The sequence below is a fragment of the Botryllus schlosseri genome, chromosome 5, assembly GCF_051294905.1.
Source record: "Botryllus schlosseri isolate E-star chromosome 5, Bs_hap1, whole genome shotgun sequence".
In the NCBI taxonomy this organism is placed as follows: Eukaryota; Metazoa; Chordata; class Ascidiacea; order Stolidobranchia; family Styelidae; genus Botryllus; species Botryllus schlosseri.
The window spans coordinates 690,239-711,282 of record NC_137240.1 but is presented as its reverse complement, the minus strand read 5'-3'; the positions used below and the strand labels follow the sequence as shown (position 1 = coordinate 711,282).

General features: G+C 40.1%; 2 protein-coding genes across 2 annotated transcripts in view; one reads left to right on the top strand and one right to left on the bottom strand.

The window, feature by feature from the left end:
* Positions 1 to 4,301: 4,301 nt before the first annotated feature.
* Positions 4,302 to 10,537, bottom strand: LOC145438522 (Golgi apparatus protein 1-like). The gene is made up of 2 exons (XM_080315855.1): positions 6,833 to 10,537; positions 4,302 to 4,945 (listed from the first exon to the last, which is right to left on the bottom strand). Exon 1 carries the CDS (start codon positions 10,468 to 10,470, stop codon positions 6,865 to 6,867), a length of 3,606 nt encoding a protein of 1,201 aa, XP_080171981.1. The 5' UTR covers positions 10,471 to 10,537; the 3' UTR covers positions 4,302 to 4,945; positions 6,833 to 6,864.
* Positions 10,538 to 16,564: 6,027 nt separating this feature from the next.
* The window catches only part of LOC145439960 (uncharacterized), a 48,801-nt gene continuing 44,321 nt past the window's right edge, over positions 16,565 to 21,044 (top strand). The window contains exon 1 of the mRNA XM_080317629.1: positions 16,565 to 16,745. Within this exon, the coding sequence (XP_080173755.1) occupies positions 16,650 to 16,745 (96 nt within the window). The 5' untranslated portion in view covers positions 16,565 to 16,649. The remainder of the gene's footprint in view (positions 16,746 to 21,044) is intronic.

The window sequence follows — 21,044 nt, the reverse complement described above, 5'->3', positions numbered from 1 at the left end:
AATCTAATCAGTATCACCACGAATCGATTTTGAGTGTGACACCATATTGAGTAGCTTTCGTCGCGACAATTGTTTTCTCATTATATCGGTGTTCAAGCTGTATTGCTGCATTTTCCGATTAATGTCACTGGCAAAGCCTTGTTAGAGAAACGAATCGTCGCAGAAATGAATTCCAATTTGCAGGCGTACACCAACACACCCTCCAATTTCGCGCTCCGATTACCTATCATGAAGCTATAGCTAGCTCATGAATGGTTTTGTAAAAACGAATATGGGTGCACATAATTTAGATTTCAGAAAAGCAGAACGTATATTTGGGCGCCTGGTCGGCAGAGGAGATCTAGGATGGTGCTTCTCAGCACACGCTAGGCGCGTGGCCAGTCGAAAAATTAGGGGGATTTGGATTTTTTTTTCAAATTTACCAATATAGCATCAATTCAATTAGGGTCAAGTACATGTGTAAATGGCGATCATATAATCTCTTCGTACCGGCGATTTTAGGCGTATGATAAGCTTGCCAAAGATTCCGGGAGTGCTGTCAATTAGCGCGTCACTATCTCTGGTGAACAATTAAGTACGCGCGCGTATTACGCAGTCTCGGCTACAGTTTTCGCAAATCAAAATATCCGAACTTGATTGCACCTATTTCAAACCTTTGTCGTATTTTCAGAACTCGGGACATGATACACATCTTCTGGTCGTTACGTTCAAGTATATTAGCGGGAATCAATTTCGCACGTTAAAGTCTGTTTACAGCGATTTGATGTTATTCAGTTTCGCGATGTCGCTTTTTACTCAATATGGCATAAAGCAATCACTAATCAGCTTAAACTTGACCGCATTGTCTCGAAACCAGCGAGAGATAGGGGCCAAATCATGCTAGGCCCGAGGCGCGATAGTTAGGCCATAGGCCAGCAATGATATCTTTCACTCCAGGTCTATTGCAGATGCTATTGTCCAGGCCAGCGATGATATCGTGCACACCAGGCCGAAGCCGCTAATGCACTATGCAGATACGATTGCGCAGTTAAGCGATGATATAGCGTAAACTGGGCCTATGGCAGATGCGATTGTTGAAGCCTGCTGAACCAGGCTAGCGACGATTGCCACGCGATAAATCAGGCTAGCGACGATTGCCACGCGCACGAGAATGAATGACCCCATTTCGCGACCATCTCAGCGGAAGATCATCACAGATTCTTCTCGCTAATTGACAACACGTTTCTCGCAAATCCGGCGCGCGGAACACTGATTACACAATTATTGAATTGCAACTGAATTATAGAGTTAGAATGATCATTTCAACATGACGTGGTTTCGCTTTTCAAATAGGAAAGTTCGACCCCCGAAACCCCCGTGTCTACGTGCCTGGCACACGCGCGTATCGAAATCGAAGACGTCTCTAACGAAGACGCATCGATTGGCCTTATTACTAATTACTGGTCACAAATCACTTGGGCGTTTGAGCATTTTGTACGAGGAAGGGCCTAAAATTTAAACGACGGTGAATCAATCAATTGAACTATTTACTATAGTTTAGGCACTGATGCCGTGGTTGCCTATTGAGTTGTTGAACTTATAGCTTGACGCCATGGCGTGATAGATAACATCGAATTGCAGCTAAAATCCATCACATTGCTCTCTGTTAAGCAAATCAAAGACGCAGAACCGTGCTAGAAATAGTTTTATAGCATGTTTCTTAAATAACTTCTTTACACTTTGCTCAGATAAAAGTAGCAGTAAAAAGTAGTATGAGTAGGCTAAAGTGGAAAAAGGTGCAATATCAAACTCCTTCAAACAGCTTAAAACATCATACTATAAATTCTGAGTAGCCTACCTATATTTAGGAAGCCCCCAGAAGTTGTAAAAAAACGTTACAAAAATTTGCCCTATAATAATCGATATGGTACATGATAGAGTACGAGTAGGATTAGAACTGGACGCAATGATACGAGTAGGCCTATTAATTGTAACGATTCGAGTGTAGTAGGGAGAGATGATACTTGCGGGTATTAAAATGGCACGCTCCTTGCCATCAAGAGTTATTCTATCAACGCGATCCGTATATAGCCGAAGATGAATTACATTTCAAAGTAACTTATACCAGAAGGTATACAGGTATAGCCTACGCCGCTGCTGCTTTTTGCCGTACTAATATTCAACGCAAATTATAGTTTCGATACTTTCCCCCTTGGAAGGCTGTAAGCCTCGATTATTGGTTGCATCGCATCATACGAAACATGTAGTAGGCTACCAAACTACGCACGTTACCATAATAAATGACATATGCTTGAATCAAACCATAGCATTATTGACACAAAATGCAATGGCTTTGGTCGAAAAAGAAGTCTTCATTGTGATATAGAACTAGTATTATATTCAATATAAAATGTACATGTTTGAACTTTTTACATTATTCATACCCGACACCAAAGCATAATACGATTCAGAATCGAATCATTCATACTCGGTTTTGCCCATCCCCAATTCAATGCTGTCACTACGCCGCTATTACAATCTGCCATCCACCGCCATGCAAAATCGCAATCGTGAGGTTATCGAGAAATTCAGTTCAGTTATTAAAATCTCACCGTTTCAAAACACCAAAAGATTCATCGTCATAAAGGGGGGCGTGTCTAAAAAAGTTTGAGAACCACTGTTCTAAATGAATACTATTCAGCCTTCAAAATTACCACGGCCTATATATATATTTCGATCTCACCTTCCGCCACATGGCATACCTCATTTTGTCGCTTGCCTTTTAAATTCTCTGCTTTACTTTTCATTCAGTGTGCAATTGTGCATGGCTCTGTTTTCACATCGCCTAGCCAGGTGTCACCAACACGCGGCGAATCCCTGTGGCTATTCATAACATGACTACTCACGATTTCGGTGCGCATAGTAAGACGATATAACTAAATTAGGGTTACCATACGTCCTCCATTAGGAGGATACGTCCTCCTTTTTCAGGTTTTCGAAAATGTCCTCCGACGACGCCCGAATGTCCTCCTTTTTGAGAATTCGCCCTCCTTTACAGCTTTTAGAGCTAATAAACCAATGATGACGAGATAGTGGATAGATTCGAGTGAAAATGGGCATAAATGACGCTAAATAGGAAATTCATGGTTCGAACGAAAGTGACGACCTATCATCTGGAATGCATTACCACCACATATCCGTGAATTGCCATATAAAAGATTCAAAAAAGCCCTACTTGATCACCTCTTGTCGTTACACTAACACTGTTGCCCTACCTCGCCCAGACATTGCTTCATTGATCATTTGCTACCGTTGTTTAATTTTTTTTTCTATTTTCCTTTCTTAACTAAACATTTTTTACAGCCAGACTGTTCAGAGTCAAGTGTACCTGTTTGATGCTGGTGTGATCAGACTAGATGACCTTCACGGTCTTATCGATCATTCCTATCTAATACCGAATACTGTGCACGCATATTTTCTGTACCACCATCACTGCCGTTTGTTATGTATTTTGGTTCGATGAAATAAAAGACTCTCTCTCTCTAGTCAACCGACCAAGTGGGAAAATGTACCATCTTTTCCAAATTTTACTGCACAATTTTCGTAGGCTACATAAGTAATCGAAATGAGGCCGTGAATAGCAAAAAGGTTGGCCACCCCTGCTTTAGTTGCTGAAGAGTGTTGTCAGATATCGTGCGCAGGTCATAGTTCAAAATAGAATGAAAGTGATGATCGTGCTTTCTTGTTGTATTTCTTCAATAAAATATTATTTCTTTTGTGGTAACTATACCCGTCGTCCATGCATGTCAGAGAGCACAGCGTTGTACTGACGTAGAGTTATCAAAACGTGGCTGTTAAACTGCGTTGCCTATTTTCATCTCGATATTGAAGTCATGCAGCCCGCGGCCTCCACAAATTTTGAAAAGTGGCTACCCCTCATGTAGGTCAAGGTGGGTGTCTGATTAAAAGACTAACCAAGTCGTTTGGCACCCTCCTCTCTTTTCATTATATCGCAATCTCGTGGTGTATCGATTTAATAAAACTTTTAATGAAATGATGCTCGTGCGTATTAGAATGAACTCTGATTTCAGTTTCGTTGTATTTATTGCTAATTCGAATTCAATTTACAAGTCGTAGCGAATCAGGTCATTCCAACCTAATTTGGGAAAAAACTGCAGCTATCGCTCTAATTTAATTAGGATAAGCTGAAATCTTATAATTGCCCAACTATGCTAAATTGCTTATGGGTCTCAAGACTCCCATTTCGTGAACTAACACCAGAAATAGCGCACCACGACACAACCCATTGTCACAACACGACATTTATACTCTTCGTAATTTATTATATCCACAACTCCATAAAAGACAAAAGTTGTGTATCTCTTCGACGAAAATCTCAAATGGAATTAAATTGTCATGTGGCACGCACGCACACAGAGCCACAGAGGAATGCAACGTGCTTCGAGGACGGACATACAGACAAATGATTTCAGACAAAAAAGCCTTTCCCTATCAACACAAAAACGTGGTGATTATGAAAAACAGCCAGAGGCGTAACACGCATACAAAACTCAGAGAAAGAAATCAGTACACGTGTAATAACTGTGTCGTAGTGCTAGGCTATAAATGAATGCAACTGCAAATAGTCCTTATAAACTGTCATAAAAATAGATCTCCAATCAAGTAGCGATCAAGAAATAAACTATTATTAAATCTCCGATTTTAAAGTGGTAGCGAGCGAGCTACCATCTCATAGGTTGTTCACCGAAAATAGACACGCATTCACAGAAATCAATTCAGAACATGTAGTTTAAAGAAAATCAACAATTCAAGGTTCGGAAGATCGCGACATAGCCGGAAACGGGAACATAATCCAGGTCGAGACATGTCACAATCACAGCAAATTGTCGCCATAGTTCGTATTCTCTTCAACGGAATATAATTTAGGAACGTGAAATCTCTCCACCTGGAACATACGAAAAGTTAACGCCGGTTATTAACGGTCGTTATGGAGAGCTATTGGGAGAGAATGTCATTAAAATCAGGAAATGTTGTCAGGCTCGTCGCCATGGCTCTATTCATTAGAACTATTGGGAAACCATCTGTCAGTAAACACGCGTGACGTAGTTGACAGCATTGCCAAGTAGTGAAACAAGATTATGTTTGCTAAGTGTTCCGAAACTTCCAATTATGCACGCAATTAGAGAACGCGACCATATAATTTTCAGGTTTCGATGGCAGACTGTTCCATACCAGTGCATTCAGCATATTCTACGGCCCCTAATCACGATCTACCCTTACCCCAAACTATAACCTTAACCTAACTCGGATGCATACCAAGTGATGTATATCAGTGATCACAATCCATATTCGGTGAAACATGCATTTTCAATTATATCAATATAATATTTGAAGTAACACTTGGAGGAACAGAACTGCAGCGTATAGGCCTACAATTGAAAAATATATTTGCATTCAATTCTCTACTAGTCGGTGACAGTTACTTTGTTATGAGTGTCAGCCAAAAATATTCGGATTTCAATATGAATGTATTATTTAATTGTATACTGCAATTCTGTACCTCTGAGAATCACTTCAAATATTGCATTAATAAATTTAAGTACGAGTGTCAGTCAAAATTCCGGTATATTTCAATATGAATATAATATTATTAAATTAATACATTGATGTACTAAGAATAATATATATATAATGCCATATTCCCAAAGTACTTCATTGACTAGTAACTAGCATAAAACAAAATCTTTATAATGTCAATTTAGGCGCACCGCATTTGACTTGTTATCAAACCAGGCTAAAGTCGAACCAACCATTTACCGGTAACTATTGGGAACAAGGTAAACGCTTGTCATTGGAAAGCCAGCACTGTCATAAGACACCAGTCACTGCCACATCACCACCAGCGAGATCTCCAAAAGTCACAAGCCTGAGGGCATGCTGGCCTGAAATTACTAGGAGTATAATAACAAATGCTGGCTTCTAATCTCTGAATTTACAGTCACTATGGTACACATCTATAGTAGAACACAAAAAGTTTCGAAATATGAAAAATGGGAGCAATTTAAAACGAATATCAGGACTAGAGCCTGGCCGACAATGATCATTTCGCTGATAATATCGATTTAACATGACACTTTGAAAAAAATATCGGAATCGTTTGATGTAAAAAAAAATTTGTTAAGTCACAGCATGGTAGAAGGGATTCAAAAACTGCAATCTGCGATTGCTATACCGGGAATATTCATCTATTTCTTACAGCTCAAAAGTGTCCGGACGCAGCCTTTGTAGTGATTTCATAGCAGTGGCTGTAAAGTTGTTCAGACAAGATCAGGCTCTATTCATCAGTTTTATCGGTTAAAAAATGACTTGGACAACTATACAATTCTAGTTGTATAATTAGATCAAAATGCTGGTAATCCAATTCTAATCTAATTTGTGTGATCTCTCTTTGCTCTAATTCTAATAAAATTTGTGAAATGCTACTGTGCCTTCACGTTAATACAAATCTAATTCTATATAGTGCGAAACCAGCCAAGCTTGCGCACAGACATTTGCAAATCTCGTAAAAATCAACAATGATTTGATGTTGACTACTGGAACTGGGTTCAATATGCAAGTTTACACGAATTCACCAACTGCAATTCTAATCTAATTTGGAAATAACTGTATAGCATTAATTCTAATTCTACTCGAAGTTGGAGAAATACTTTGTAGCTGTAATTCTAATCTGATTAATAGGCCTACAAAATGAAAATGTTCTAGTTGTTCGAGTCTGATCGGCTGGGCTCTAGTCAGTACCGAACACAAGTAAATGAAACAAAAAATTACTCACTCGAAAAATATTTCTCCCCGGAAACACCGTGCTCATAACATCTTCCGTTGCCGCGACACTCTTTTCGTGACTCGTCCGCAAAACACCCCAAACACCAGAATCGCCAGCAAAATCACAGTCAAAACCGTCATCAAGTATCCGCTGCTGCGAGATTTATAAACCACGGCCGCCAGATGCCCGAAAGATTCGACACCATTGTCTTCCGCAAACTTCCACATGAGTTTTCTTTCTTGCACGGCTTCCGTACAAGGCTGGGACGCACGGCCGGTCTCAACCACGGCTAAAATACAAGTCATAACCCGGCCCCGACCTTCGACTACTTTATGACAATCTCTTTGTATATCGACTTGACAAGCGTCGTGCAATACAGGGTCAGCCATGATATCGGATCGGCCCTCTTTCAAAAGCCTAGCGACTTGCACCATGCATTTGTTATCGTTTGATAACTTTCCTTCAAAATACGCGACTTTAAGACACTGTACCACGTCAGCCACATGGTCAGGAGAACATTCCTTCTGTATCGAGTCAATGCAGTTTAACGTCAGCATTGGATCTAAATTGTAATCCTTCTCTTCCTCCTCCATTACGAATCTGACGTGGCTCGCGCAGCTTTCAGACAAAGGTTTTTCCTCTTTCAAATCAGACTCTACGTTTTTCAGACAATTGATCACTTGCCCGTGCACCTCTTCCTCCGTAAAATCCTTGTGTTCGAAATTGCGTAAGCTCTCCAAAACCTCCCGACAATGCTCCTTGATGTCGTCTCTACAATCTTGCAGCAATTGAGGATTTAAATCTATATCCGAAAATTCTTCGCGTTCCCGTTCCTTAATGATTTTACGGCATTTCGGATCCAATTTTTTCTTATTCACGATAAGGCAATTCAGAATCGACTGTGGATCAGCACTAGCGTCGCATAACTGTATAATAGAACCCTTGCAAGTACGCATTAAGACTACGTCAAGGTTAGGATCGAACGCTTCCTCCTGCTCCAATTTGAAAAGCTTCTTTCTACATTTGGGAGATATTTCGTCATGATGCATACGTAGACACTCTAGATTCTTGACTTTGCTTGTTTTGCAAAATTTTTTGTAATCAGACTGGCAAGCTTTGCGAATTTCAGGGTTGAGCTTCATGGTATCGTCGTGACGTTGGAAGTTTTCTACTGTAAGCTGAGCAGAGCAATCTTCCGAAATCGGAGACGGATTACCAGACAACACGTTCTTTAAATGAGCTTCGCTCAAACATTCAATAACTTCGTTCTTTTTGGCTGGTACTCGAGAATTCTGCAGTTCGTGACAGGTAGACTCAATGTCATCGCCACACGCCTTCATAAAATTATAACTGAACTTTATATCGTGTAGTTCGATAAGCTGCATATGTTCAACACCGAGACGACAGTCTGTGTTTAAACGATTCTTGTTTTCAACGAGACATTTCATTAATTCACCATCTTCCTCGCTGTCGCGTTCCGACGAACAAAGCGAGTCAATATCAGGAGTACACGCTCGGAGCAAGATGTTATCGAGATCGTCAACTTCCGCTTCCTCCACCTCTGTGATATCTTCTAGAGTTTCAACACATTCCTCAGACCCGGGCACGTTATTTTGAGCGTCCATCGATATATTCTCAAAGTTATCTTGCAAGCATACTAATTCGTAGCCTTTATCGATTTGTGACTCGGAACAATATTTTCCTAGAGAATGCATGCACGACTGTTCCAAATCGGGGTTCAACTCGAAATTCAAGGCCCGACTTTTCATGACTCTCCGCACTTCATCAGTACACCCGGGAGATATCTTTCCCTCTTTCGCTTTAGGAACGTGCGGAATATGACGGTACAAGCAAGACATGACCATAGAAAACGGCATCGTGACTTCAGTGTCGCTTTGACTCAATTTATGATTGCAGTATTTCTGCGAATCCTTGTGACATTTTTTGTAGAATTCAATATCCAACGAAAAATCTCTCGCCAAAAAATATTGGATTTCCAAAAGTCTTTGCCTGCATATGTCGGTCATCCCGGATACGTACAGATTTTCGACTAAACACGATAATATAAGAGGATCTCCTTTCTCATGATGTTTACAAAGAGTGTTAGCCACAGGGCCGCAGGCCGTCGCTAAAGCTCGATCCATTTTATAATCCGAAACGGCATGATCTTCTCTCAACAAATGCACCATTGCCTTTAAACACTTGGTCTTCAATCTACCATCCTCAGTACGCTTGCTTTTCGCGTCTTTACGAGCGATATCCATTAAACAGTGGATAGTGCCTCCGTTTTTGGCGATACCGTTTTGGTTACAATTTTCCGATATTTCAAATTTGCACGAATGCACGATTTCGGGACTCATCTTGTAATCCTCGCTTAGCATTCTCCGGAATTCCACAAGGGCAGAATCACAATCTGGACTGATTTCAATCGTGGTGTCTGATAATTTAGCTTCCTCCATGCATAACAACATTCCAGACAGACCCAATACATCGCTATGATCATTTCCGCCCCAAGATTTGTACTCCGGATGAGCCATGCAGTTCAATTTCTTAATGTCGAGCTTACAAGACTGTTGTAGTACGTAACTTGCTTTAAAATCTTGGGCCACAAGACGCTGTCTAGTCGTTAAAGCCTCTCTGCACGTGTCTGACATTTCATCATCGAATTTGTGTTGAAAAAGACAACGGTATATACGCCCTTCCCCAGACGCTACCTCTTCACATAGAGTCTCGCGGTCTACTTTGCAAGCAAAGTAAAGATTTCGGTCGAGATGGTAATCGTCAGAAGATAATTCCGATAAACGAAGCACTTGTTTGTTGCATTTGTCGCTAATTTGGTCACCATCAGCAATAACGTCTTCCAAACATTTGATAACTTCACCTTGAGAATGAGATTTACCGGGCGGGTCTTTTGCTAGTGAGTCTTTTACAGGGAACCGAGCACATTTATGTGTTTTTATGTCGTCACGGCAATCTTCCACAAAGTCACAGACTAAACGAAAGTCGCTGAATATGATTGTTCCCATTTTTACGAGGAAATGATAACACGGTTTGTGGTCGATCTCGTTTTTATGATCTAACAAGCATGATATTAGCTTGCCATCATCTGGAATATCAGCGTTGCAGCCCCAGTCCGCGTGAAGAGAATAGGCAGGTCTACAAACTTCAGCGGCTACATGAGAGAATTTTTTGTCTTTAGTGACATTAACTTTCCAGTTCCATAGATATTCGTGGCATTCATCAGTCAAATCTTCGTCAGTTTCAACACGTTCCGTCATGCAGGACAATATTTCCAGATTAGTTAACAGTGCACGGTCGCCACATATTCTCGCAACATCAACTTTGCACTCGTCACTCGTGGCTATTTCTGCTTGTGGGACTTTAATACTTGGTTTGGCGTTGATTTTCTTGTGCGGCACGCGCGGTTCGTTGGGCGAATGAACTCTCTGTGGTTGACCGGGGTCTTTCAAAACATTCGGGTTGACTTTAACCAGATTATTCGGACGCGCCGCTATATCTTGGCGCGCTCTCTCATCATTCTGTCTTACTGGTACTATATGCTGTGCGTCTTCCCCACCAACCCGATCATTTTGTCCAGCCGTAAAAGATATAAGAATCAACAAGAATATTACATTCAAAACATTCATTTTCACGACTGTGACAAACTTGGGAACTTCCACGTAATACAAATTGTGATTGCGAATCGTCAGCCGCTACGATTGCCAGTGCATGAAATGGAAATATGGCTCACTGCAAAGAGATTTTCACAAAAACACAATTTGGGTTACCAACTTAGCATACGTCCTCCTTTAGGAGGATTTGTCCTCCTTTTATCCCGTTTTTGATAATGTTCTCCGAGAACGCCTAAATGTCCTCCTTTTTGACAATTTGTCCTCCTTTACAGCTTTTACAGCTAAGATAATGGAGAGATTCGAGTGAAAATGGGCACAAATGACGCTAAATAGGAAATTCGTGGTTCGAACGAAAGTGACGACCTTTTTTTTAATTAACACCACTAATTTCAAGGAAAAACTGTGTAAATCAACAGTTGAACGAAACTGATGACCTTTTTTTAATCAACCCACCAAATTTTACAGGAAAATAGCGAAATCGGCTGTTTTCAGTTTTGATCAATTAACTTTTCTGATTTGGTCAAAGTGTACTCCTTTCCCGATTCCAAAATATGGTAATCCTAGTTTGTAGTTATATAGGTATACAGATGAATAGCCAATTAGGCCAGGTATGATTGGAGGTGGTCAACTAACGAGGTACTTCTACTATTTCGATGTACTTAAGTAGTTTCCCTCTACTTTAAACAGTATTTATTCAAGTTAATATAGTTTTCGCTGTGTAATATTTTGAGATTTACGTAGGCCTACTTGCTTTTCCCTATTTTCAGTTCGTCAAGTACAGGTATTTTATTCTTATAATGAGAGAGGGAGATAGAGACGGAGAAATTTAAACAGGGACTGTTACCACGTAGTTCCTATGCATGCATGAATTCAATTTTTACGAAAGTGTCGGTCAATAATAATAATCTTCAGATTATATTTTCATCTGTCCAAGACAAACCACAATGTACAATGCGATATAAAAGACACAATGCGATGCGATGAACGGAGGGGGAATGCCGAAACGACCATTCGCGGCCTCTTAATCTGATATCCACCTCGGTCTGAGTGCCTGATGTCACAGTCTTCTTCGTTGTTAATCTTTCTTCGTCGATAAATTTTAGACACTATTTCTAGCATTTTCTTTATTGATCAAGCTTTTTTGTTGCCATAATAACAGCGTCGCGGCATAGCAATTTACAACTTTGCTATGGTCGCGGTGTCGAGGAGCCTAGAATAGGCCTACCACCGACGGCAGGACTTGAGCCCGGGACGCCTGCGTAGATAACGCCGACGCTCACAACTACGCTATCTCCCCCTATTATAATATTGTAATGCTTGTTTCCTTTCAAACCAAATTGTCACTCATATGACATGTTTCATCGGTAGTAAATATGGCCCAGAAAAAACGTTTGGGAAGATCACATCGTAATCTAGCATCCGCTATCCTATCGTAACCTGGCAGCAAGCGGAGTGTCGAATCGAGAAAAGTGGTCCTTGACTGTATTAAGCACCATAAATTGGATTTTAGGTTGGGTTTTTCCTGTTGGCCAGTTTCCAGCTTTCCATTTTCTTTCTAGTTACGTTCCTTCCAGCAACTCAACCGCTAAATCAGATCATATGGACTAACAGATGTGGCCACTAATGAAGAACTTCTACTTTTTCGGAGTACTCAAGTATTTTTACACTACTTGTGCTATACATAGTAAATCTAATTTCCGTTACTGCTACTCCTACTTCGTAATATTTTGTGATCTACTTACTGACTTTTCGCTATTTTCGGTATGTCAAGTAGAAGTAGGATAATCTTCCGATTCGAAAGAGAGACTGAGGAATTTCGGACTGTTTTCATAGAGTACCAACATTTAATTTTCATAAAAGTTAAGTAAAGCCCACAATTTTCATAGCGCTTCGCGCAAAGTAGATATGGAATGACGTATGTTTTCACGAAAGTATTCGTGAATAGGCTACAATTTAGGTAGCGGTAGCGTGGCTCCCTTTACTCACACAGCATTGTCGTTCATATGAACTAGTTCATCACAGTAAATATGGCCCATCATAACGTTTGAAACTAGTAGTTTCACAATCCAGCATTTACCTATCATATCATATCGTAATCTAGCAGCCCAGCATGGCGTGTCCTAATCCGGAAAAGTGGTCTCTGACTTTTTGATCATGAGATATGTTTTAGCAGACCACTGTTGAAGCTATCTGGACAAGAGACATGTTACACATTTTCCGCTTTTCAGAAGTGGTGTTTGTATTTCTCTTTTAGTTCGCATTATCATTAGCTTCAGTTGCATTGTCTGGAGAACTTTCATGTTGAAGTTTAAAGCAAGTGTAGCAATGCCTCTATTTTCCGAAAATAAAATTTCACTATGGTATGGCATTTTCACGATCCGGTATAGATTTTTATTACCGTATATACTAATCTCGCACCGATACAGATTTTTGGTATTGCTCTTCGACTAAACTCTAGGCCTTATAATATGGGCGAGGGCGCCGCACCATGACGTTTTCTAAAACGTGGTGTCCGGGTAAACAAAGATTAGTGTCCAGAGTGATATCTTTTGCACCCCGTGATGCGGACGAATGCTTATACTCTCGAAAATTGATACGTCATGTGATGCATCAATATGAATTAAGCTCTCTGCACCTTCCGTTTAGCTCAATTTGCAGCTTTTGTCAGTCCAGGCCAACGTATTATGAGCGTTTTCAAAGCCACTTACTTATACTTGAGTAGATTTTAAGCCAGGAAATTCTACTTCTACTTCAATTAGTTTTGCTTTGAAAAAGAGTACTTCTACTCGTACTTGAGTAGATTTTTGCGTCGCTACTTCTACTTCTACTTGAGTAGCCTTCTTGACTACTTTGACCGCCTCTGTGGTCTAGGAGAGGATATAATTATTTTATAGTAATTAGAACTGGGCAAAATCGAGTAGCCTATCTGATGAGTGATTCGATTCTGGGTGGAGTAATAGGCCCCATTGCGTATCACTTCTAGTCACATCACAGCGGTATGAATAATGTGAAAGTTTAAATGTAGGCCTACACTTCATGCTATCAATAATAATCGTCAGTGTACAATGCGATAAACAAGACACAATGCAATGGAACGCACAGATATGAGGATACACGCCGCCGATGCAACCATCGTTGCGGTCTCTTAATCTGGCATCCACCTCGGCCTAATGCTCGGATCTCACAAATCTTTTCGATGTTGGAGACGCTCTTATCATTCTCTTTCTTTGTTAGTGCGTGTATTTTTGTCGGCCTATAGGAACAGCGACACGGGGAAGCCCAGAAAACCTCCGATGGCGGGAATCCAACCCGGGCATTCGGCCTGAATGGCGTTCACGATCACCACTACGCCAAGGTTAACAAAACTTGAGAAAACCGCTTTCCATAGCAAAATTATCATGGGACGAATTATTTATCTGTGGACACAGCTCCAGCACGGACACATCTCTCTTTCCCTTCCGCATAGCTCAGTTTCCAGATTTTGACATTCTACGAAAGCGTATAGGCCTACTTATGACTGCTCATTAACAAACTACTTACTTGCTCGAGTAGATTTCAATTCAGTCAATCCGACTTCTACTTGAAGTAATTCTAGGTTGCTTTTAAAAGCACTACTGTTCCTTGTACTTGGGTAGCTTATTTGAGTACTTCGACCACCTCTGGGTATAGTGTCACTTTTGATGAGGGGCTCACGAAACTTTTTAGAGTTTAAGAAAAGATACCGTAATGAATAATATAGTCTTGGCAACAAAATGGAGATTGCACCATACGCTGAGATCCGGACTCCTTTCGCTTCCCGGACTTTGTGTATACGAAACCGGGCCCAACAGCTCATCAACGTCAAATTCCTGTTTTTGTGCTATGTCAAATTATAGTATAGTCTGCAAAGAAAAAGGGAGATCGCAACACTATGCAGCATTAGTAAGTGAACTAAGATTCGGACTCCCTTCGCTTCCCGGACTCTGTGTACAGGAAACAGGAACCAACAACTCAACCACGCTAACGTAATGTGTTTGTGCTCTTTAATATGAAGTAGCCTACAGTTTAGCCTTAGCCCCGCCCTCTTCATAACCATAAGTAGGCCAATCTATACTCTCTACAGCGGGTTAATGATCGTTGATAGCTTCTTTGAACGTTACACCTGTTTTAGCAGATCACCTTTGAAGCTTTATGGAAAAAAGACATAAAATATATTTTCCGCTTTTAAGAAGTGGTATTCGTATTTCACTTTAAATTGCGATGCGAGTATCATCCTTAGAGTTCTGATTACTTTCAGTTCTTTTGTCTGCAAAACCTACATGTTAAAGCATAAAAGCAAGTGTTGTAATGCCTCTATTTTCCGAAAATAAAGCTACATTAAATATAACTTTTACGATCGACAATATTTGTTATTAACGTATACTAATAGCGCAAAGTGATAAAACCGTATCCTATACAACTTGTACGTATTGCTGTTCGCCTAAAAATGGGCCTTATAATATGGGGTAGGGCGCCATGCCACGATAATCTGTAAAATGGGGTATTCTAGGAAACAAAGGGTTAGTATCGCATTTTCATATCAATACTAATTTGCATCCCATGATGCGAAAGAATGCTTATTCTGTCGAAAATTGATACCTCCTGGGATTCATCAATACGAATCAATCTCTCTGCACCTTGCGTATAGCTCAATTCGTAGCTTTTGACAGTTATTCATGCGAACGAATTAAGACAGTTTTAAAAACTACTTACTTACTTGAGTAGATTAAAAGCCAGTCAAATCTACTTCTACTTCAAGTAGTTTGAGGTGGCTAATTGAAGAAGTACATCTACTCGTACTTGAGTAGTTTTTTCGTCGCTACTTCTACTTCTACTTCAGTAGTTTTCTTGACTACTTTGGCCACCTCTGTTTAAAACACGGTTTGTTTTAAATGCAGCCCTGGACTGAGGAAGCTGACGGTCTGAGATTTGAGAACCAGAAAATATCAAGTGTCTCGCTGTTGGATGTTTGATATCATTTTATCCGAAGGAGAAATATCCGTCCAATCCTGACGATATGCCTGTAGGTAGGGTTACCGTACGCCTTCTTTTAAGATGATTTGTCCTCTTTTTTGACTTTTTGAAAGTGTCCTCGGATTACGCCCAAATGTCCTCTTTTTTGAGAATTTTTCATCTTTTTTGAAAGTGTCCTCGGATTACGCCCAAATGTCCTCTTTTTTGAGAATTTTTCATCTTTTTTGAAAGTTTGGTTAAATACGGGTTAAAATTTGACTGAGATATAGGAAATCAGTACTGAAGTAGCGTTCCGGCGAGTATTTTGGGAGTTGAGCCGGAAAGTTGACCATTTTTTAGTCATCCTACTACATTATTAGTCAAGTAAAATTTACCATTTTTCCGGCTTTCACTCTAGTATTGTAAATTTTGAAAAAGTGCCCTCTTTTCATATTTCCAAAGTATGGTAACCCTACCTGTAGGCTACTTATTGGGTATAGCAAATATTCAAAAACTGCATTTTAAAAACGGTTGATCGGTGGAACAAGTAATAATAACATCTCGCCAGATTCATACTTTTTGAAATGAAACTTTCTTTCCGATCTGATGCTTGATCGCGTGAGCTTCTTGTGAAATGCGGTTCAAAGAATTTCATAAACGATGTCAGGAAGCTGTCTTCCTAAAAATGGCAGTCAACGAAGCGAATTGTCATATACTATGCAAACGTATGGCAATTGATTGGAGAGTTGGTTGTGTAGAACGTATATGCGTCTTATGTTGGTGGAAAACTCATTTGTTTGTAGGGCTCAGTTAAAGTATGTCGCATTATCTTATACGTCTATTATATAAATCAATCCATCATCAAAAACCCACCATCAAACCATCATCTTATTAAATACAGTAGAAAACGCATGGTTGACCGGATGGTGCCGACAAGTTTAAATTAAAATTTTTAAATTTATATAGAATATTCGAGTAATATGAATCAACGTGGAAGTCGCCAGACATTGATATCACTATGACCTGATTGGCAACATTGATTAGGGGCTGAAGTTTTGTATCAAACGTGTACGCTGTACGTAGATCACCGGGTTCGCATCCCTGTAAGTAGAATTTTTCAATTTTAAAAATTGAAGCAGATCATTTCAGAAATTGGCAGCCGATAGTATCCAGGGCCAGCTGATGTATTGAATATCAAGTTGCTTTTGAAAATCTCCCTCCAGATGTGGCTTCTTTTGATATTTGGAATTTTGAATTGCCCGCTTCAAATCAGAGCAGAAGAGGAGAAGACTAAATGTGCTGCACACGAGAAATGGACTGTGAGTAGGGTTCTGGTTTAAATCAGGTTTTATTCGTTGATTTTTTTATTTTAATTTCACCATTTTGATTTAATTGAATCATTTTTTTTCAAATGGGGCTGTTCCACTTCATTTGAACACGCGGTGGCGACAAAGGTAACTCGACCCAAATCTGTTTTGTTGCTATAGGCTTTACTATGGGAATGGACTAAACATGGATGCCAGTCATAATTTCACTGTGAACATCAATCATAAACAAATCTCAATATGTGACTCAGCAAAATATCTCGGCGTCTCCATTGATTCCAAATTGTCTTGGAAGCAGCATATTGAATACACAATATCAAAACTAGCTCGGTGTGTGGGAATAATGACCCGTCTCCAATCTTTGGTTTCCAGATCAGTACTACGAACCATCTACTTCTCTCTTTTCCACTCGCATCTGCAATATGGAATCGTAGTTTGGGGAAATGCATGTACAACATTTTTGTGCAGAATTCGAACCCTGCAAAACCGTGCGATACGGCTGATTTCATCTGTACCTTTACGTACCAATTTGTCGCCTTACTACCGTAAGCATCGAATTTTGCGAGTTGATGAACTGTATCGCTTCGAAGTATCAAAAGTTGTTCACAAATATTTTTCCAATAGTCTCCCTCCTGTGTTTGATGACTTTTTCATACCTGCTAAACATGTCCATTCCCATTACACGAGATCTTCGTCTAAAGGAAACGTCTACTTACCCCAACCCAATAGCAACCTAACTAAGAGATCTATCGACTACTCGGGACCTATCATCTGGAATGCATTGCCATCACATATCCGTGAATTGCCTTATAATAGATTCAAAAAAGCCCTGCTTGATCACCTCTTGTCGTTACACTAACGCTGTTGCCCTACCTCGCCCAGACATTGCTTCATTGATCATTTGCTACCATTTTTTAATTTTTTTTCTATTTTCCTTTCCTAACTAAACACTTTTTTACAGCCAGACTGTTCTGAGTCAAGTGTACCTGTTTGATGCTGGTGTGATTAGACTAGATGACCTTCACGGTCTTATCGATCATTCCTATCTAATACCGAATACTGTGTACGCATATTTTCTGTACCACCATCACTGCCGTTTGTTATGTATTTTGGTTCGATGAAAAATAAAGACTCTCTCTCTCTCTCTCTGGACCGAATTTCGTCTCTTGGCGTACAACGAGGATGGTGAAAGTATCCATATCAATATAAATCATCCATATGGATATCAAATAACTGTTCGCCGACGAAAATGAGGCTATTTCTTGGCGTCTTGTCCTCGTGCTGGACATTGGCTCCCTGGCAGGTTGCAGCTTACCGGTACATTGCTGTAAATTTTCCGAGAGTCGTTGATATGGCAAGTGTTATATGCCTCATTGTGTAAGGATGACGGTCATTTGATCGCAGAAGATGCATCAATTAGAAACGAAAAGTTATCAGGAGGATGGGTTCCGTTTACGACGAAGAATTATGGATGCCTGGTCCTCTCCTGGAAAAGTAGTCTGCAGAATATCATTTCACCAGCATGATTTATCCTGCTTCCGCTGCAGTAAATCAGTACCCCCATGAGTGTTGTGTGTTGTGGAAAATGATGCTATGTACATTGTACATTTGCTGCTGTGAGGTCCTACAACATATAAAAATCATGTGTGTGAATTACAATGAAGCTTGTTCTGACAATTCAACAATTCGGAAAAGGGGATAGCTGAATCTACAGAGATTCACCCGTTATTGAAAGAAGCATACTCTATAGTTGATAGTGTAAAGCAACCATCATTCCAATTATAAATCCTGAACACTCAGCACTGTCGGATATTGAAAGCATGGCGTCATTTGTGTACTTCCAACTGAAGGACTTGGCAATCAGGCTTAGTTGTAAGACAACTATCTCATATTACTTCAACAAAACAGGACTATTGTCGGTTGCTCACTACATGGACTCTTATTATACGTATCTGATTATCTGATACCTATTATGTTGGTAGCACAACGAACTTTGCTACAACCTTCAAGATTTTCAAGTACAAACTCGATGATCAAAAATGACCAAGGCTCACAAGCTCATATTTGTGTTTTACAAGTCTTGGATATGGTAATGCTATTTGTATCAATTTGGTTTACACCATAGTATTTTGCTTTTTGTCTCAGTCCCATACATGGGTTTGTCAAATAGCAGGTTGACATTCCTTCTTCCTAATAATTATGTTAATGTGTAATAATGACTAATGAGCATGCATAAATCCGTTGCTTAGAATGTTATAATCCAATGTTTATGCGCTTACCATACTATTTATTTTCGGGTCGGGCAAAAAAATATTCGAGAACCTTTGCTTTATAGACTATATATGCTTTGCGACTTCAGTTTATAACCGTTCCATTTTATTCAACAAAATAACGGCAACAATACAACTGGTACATCGTTTAATTGTCAATGATCAGAGAGGATGAGATCTATAGTTGGTATTATTAGTATTATAACTGCTACAATACTACTGGTACACTGTTTAATTGTCAATCATCAGAAAGGATGAGAACTAGTTGGTATTATTAGTATTTTATCATTTAAAAACACCAACAGATAGTGATGAGATTGAAGAATAGGAAGGAATGGGAAGGACATTAAGTCTTTCAACCAGACAGCTATTTGGTTTAGGTAATAATGTATCTAGAAAGGGTTTGTGTTGAACCCAGTCCAACCTGGTGTAGCATTGGGCGCTAAATGGCGAAAATGATAATGATAGAACCATTGCAGTTGGTGATAATGATAGAATCATAATTTCAGCACTTCCATCACGAGGACAAGACGCCAAGAAATAGCATCATTTCGTCATCTAACAGCTATTTGATATCCATATGGATGATTTAAGTTGATATGGATACTTTCACCATCCTCGTTGTACGTCAAGAGACGAAATTAGGTCGATGTTTAGTTCAGTCCCATAGTAAAGTATATAGCAACAAAACAGATTTGGGTCGAGTTACCTTTGTCGCCACCGCGTGTTCAAAATGAAGTGGAACAGCCCCATTATCGGACGAGATGCGTGAATGTGGTTTCCAGCTCTCTGGCGCCAGTAGTGTATGACTTGCCAGACGAAGACCATCTCCCCTTACGAGGTTACGAATTCTCAAGTGAAAAGCTCAACAATTTCGGATCACAAAAGGGAAGAGACAACTTATGCGACTATTCACAGCAGTGTGTGATTACCGAGTCATGCCATACCCATTCGACGTGAAAATGGTTGGCATGCAGCTGTTTAACCTTGATCTGCTAGGCCAGTGGTTCCCAACCTTTTTCGTCTCGTTCCCCCCTTGGCCGATATTTGAGCTAAAATCCCCCCCCCCCCCATGAAAAAGTTGCCTGTGACTAAAACAAATGTGGTTTTTAACGCGCAAACATTTGTTGACTGAGCAATTAATTGCCAAACATATTCAGATATGTTCGAACTATGGCGTATGCGGACCGCACTAAACTTTGGTAAAGTACAGTCAAATTTGACTTGTTTTTGACCGGTCGGGTAGCCGCTGACGAAAAATAAATCACCAAGTCCGCTTGCTATGGACTTGAGTTGAATCTATGAATTTGGTACGGTATGTTTTTCACGTTAGCTCATATGTTGGCTTAAAAAGTTAACAATTTACTAGCGGCCTTGTGCTGAATTCGGCTTGACGTTTTCCTGCTTAGTAGCAATTTGGTCGAGAGGCTGTCGCGGACCTAACGAAATCGTCTCGTGAGCCCCACTTTATCAGGGATTGTAATATATACGGAAGACATTTAAGCATTCACCTAGCTTGAAATCCGCCAAAGAAACATACAATTGCAAAGAACTAATTTCTACTTAACAGTTCTATACCATAAAAATCTAAAAACCTTGTGAACCCAGTGTATCTTCCGATACAATGCCAAAGCCAGATTTCCCCTAAAAAAATTAAGCCAGATTCCCCCCTAAAAATTTCAAAATTCCCCCCAAGGGGGGAATTCCCCCCCGGTTGGGAACCACTGTGCTAGGCCATATTGGAAGTGACCCTGGTGTACCGTAAAGGCAATTTATTGCCGACGTTATGGTTATTTTGCCAACGAAAGATGAAGCTAGATTGGAACTACATATATTTAACATCTAAACCTTGGCGAAGTGTGCAAATGAAGATGAATAACTCATCTTGAAGAGGGCGGGACCGGGTTGTAGGCTACTTCGAGCAGCGAAATCATAAAGTTGCCCGCCTTTAACCGCATTTGCACAGCTGACCAAATTGGGACGATATTCACAATTCGCATATGGTGATAGCAAAATAGGGTCG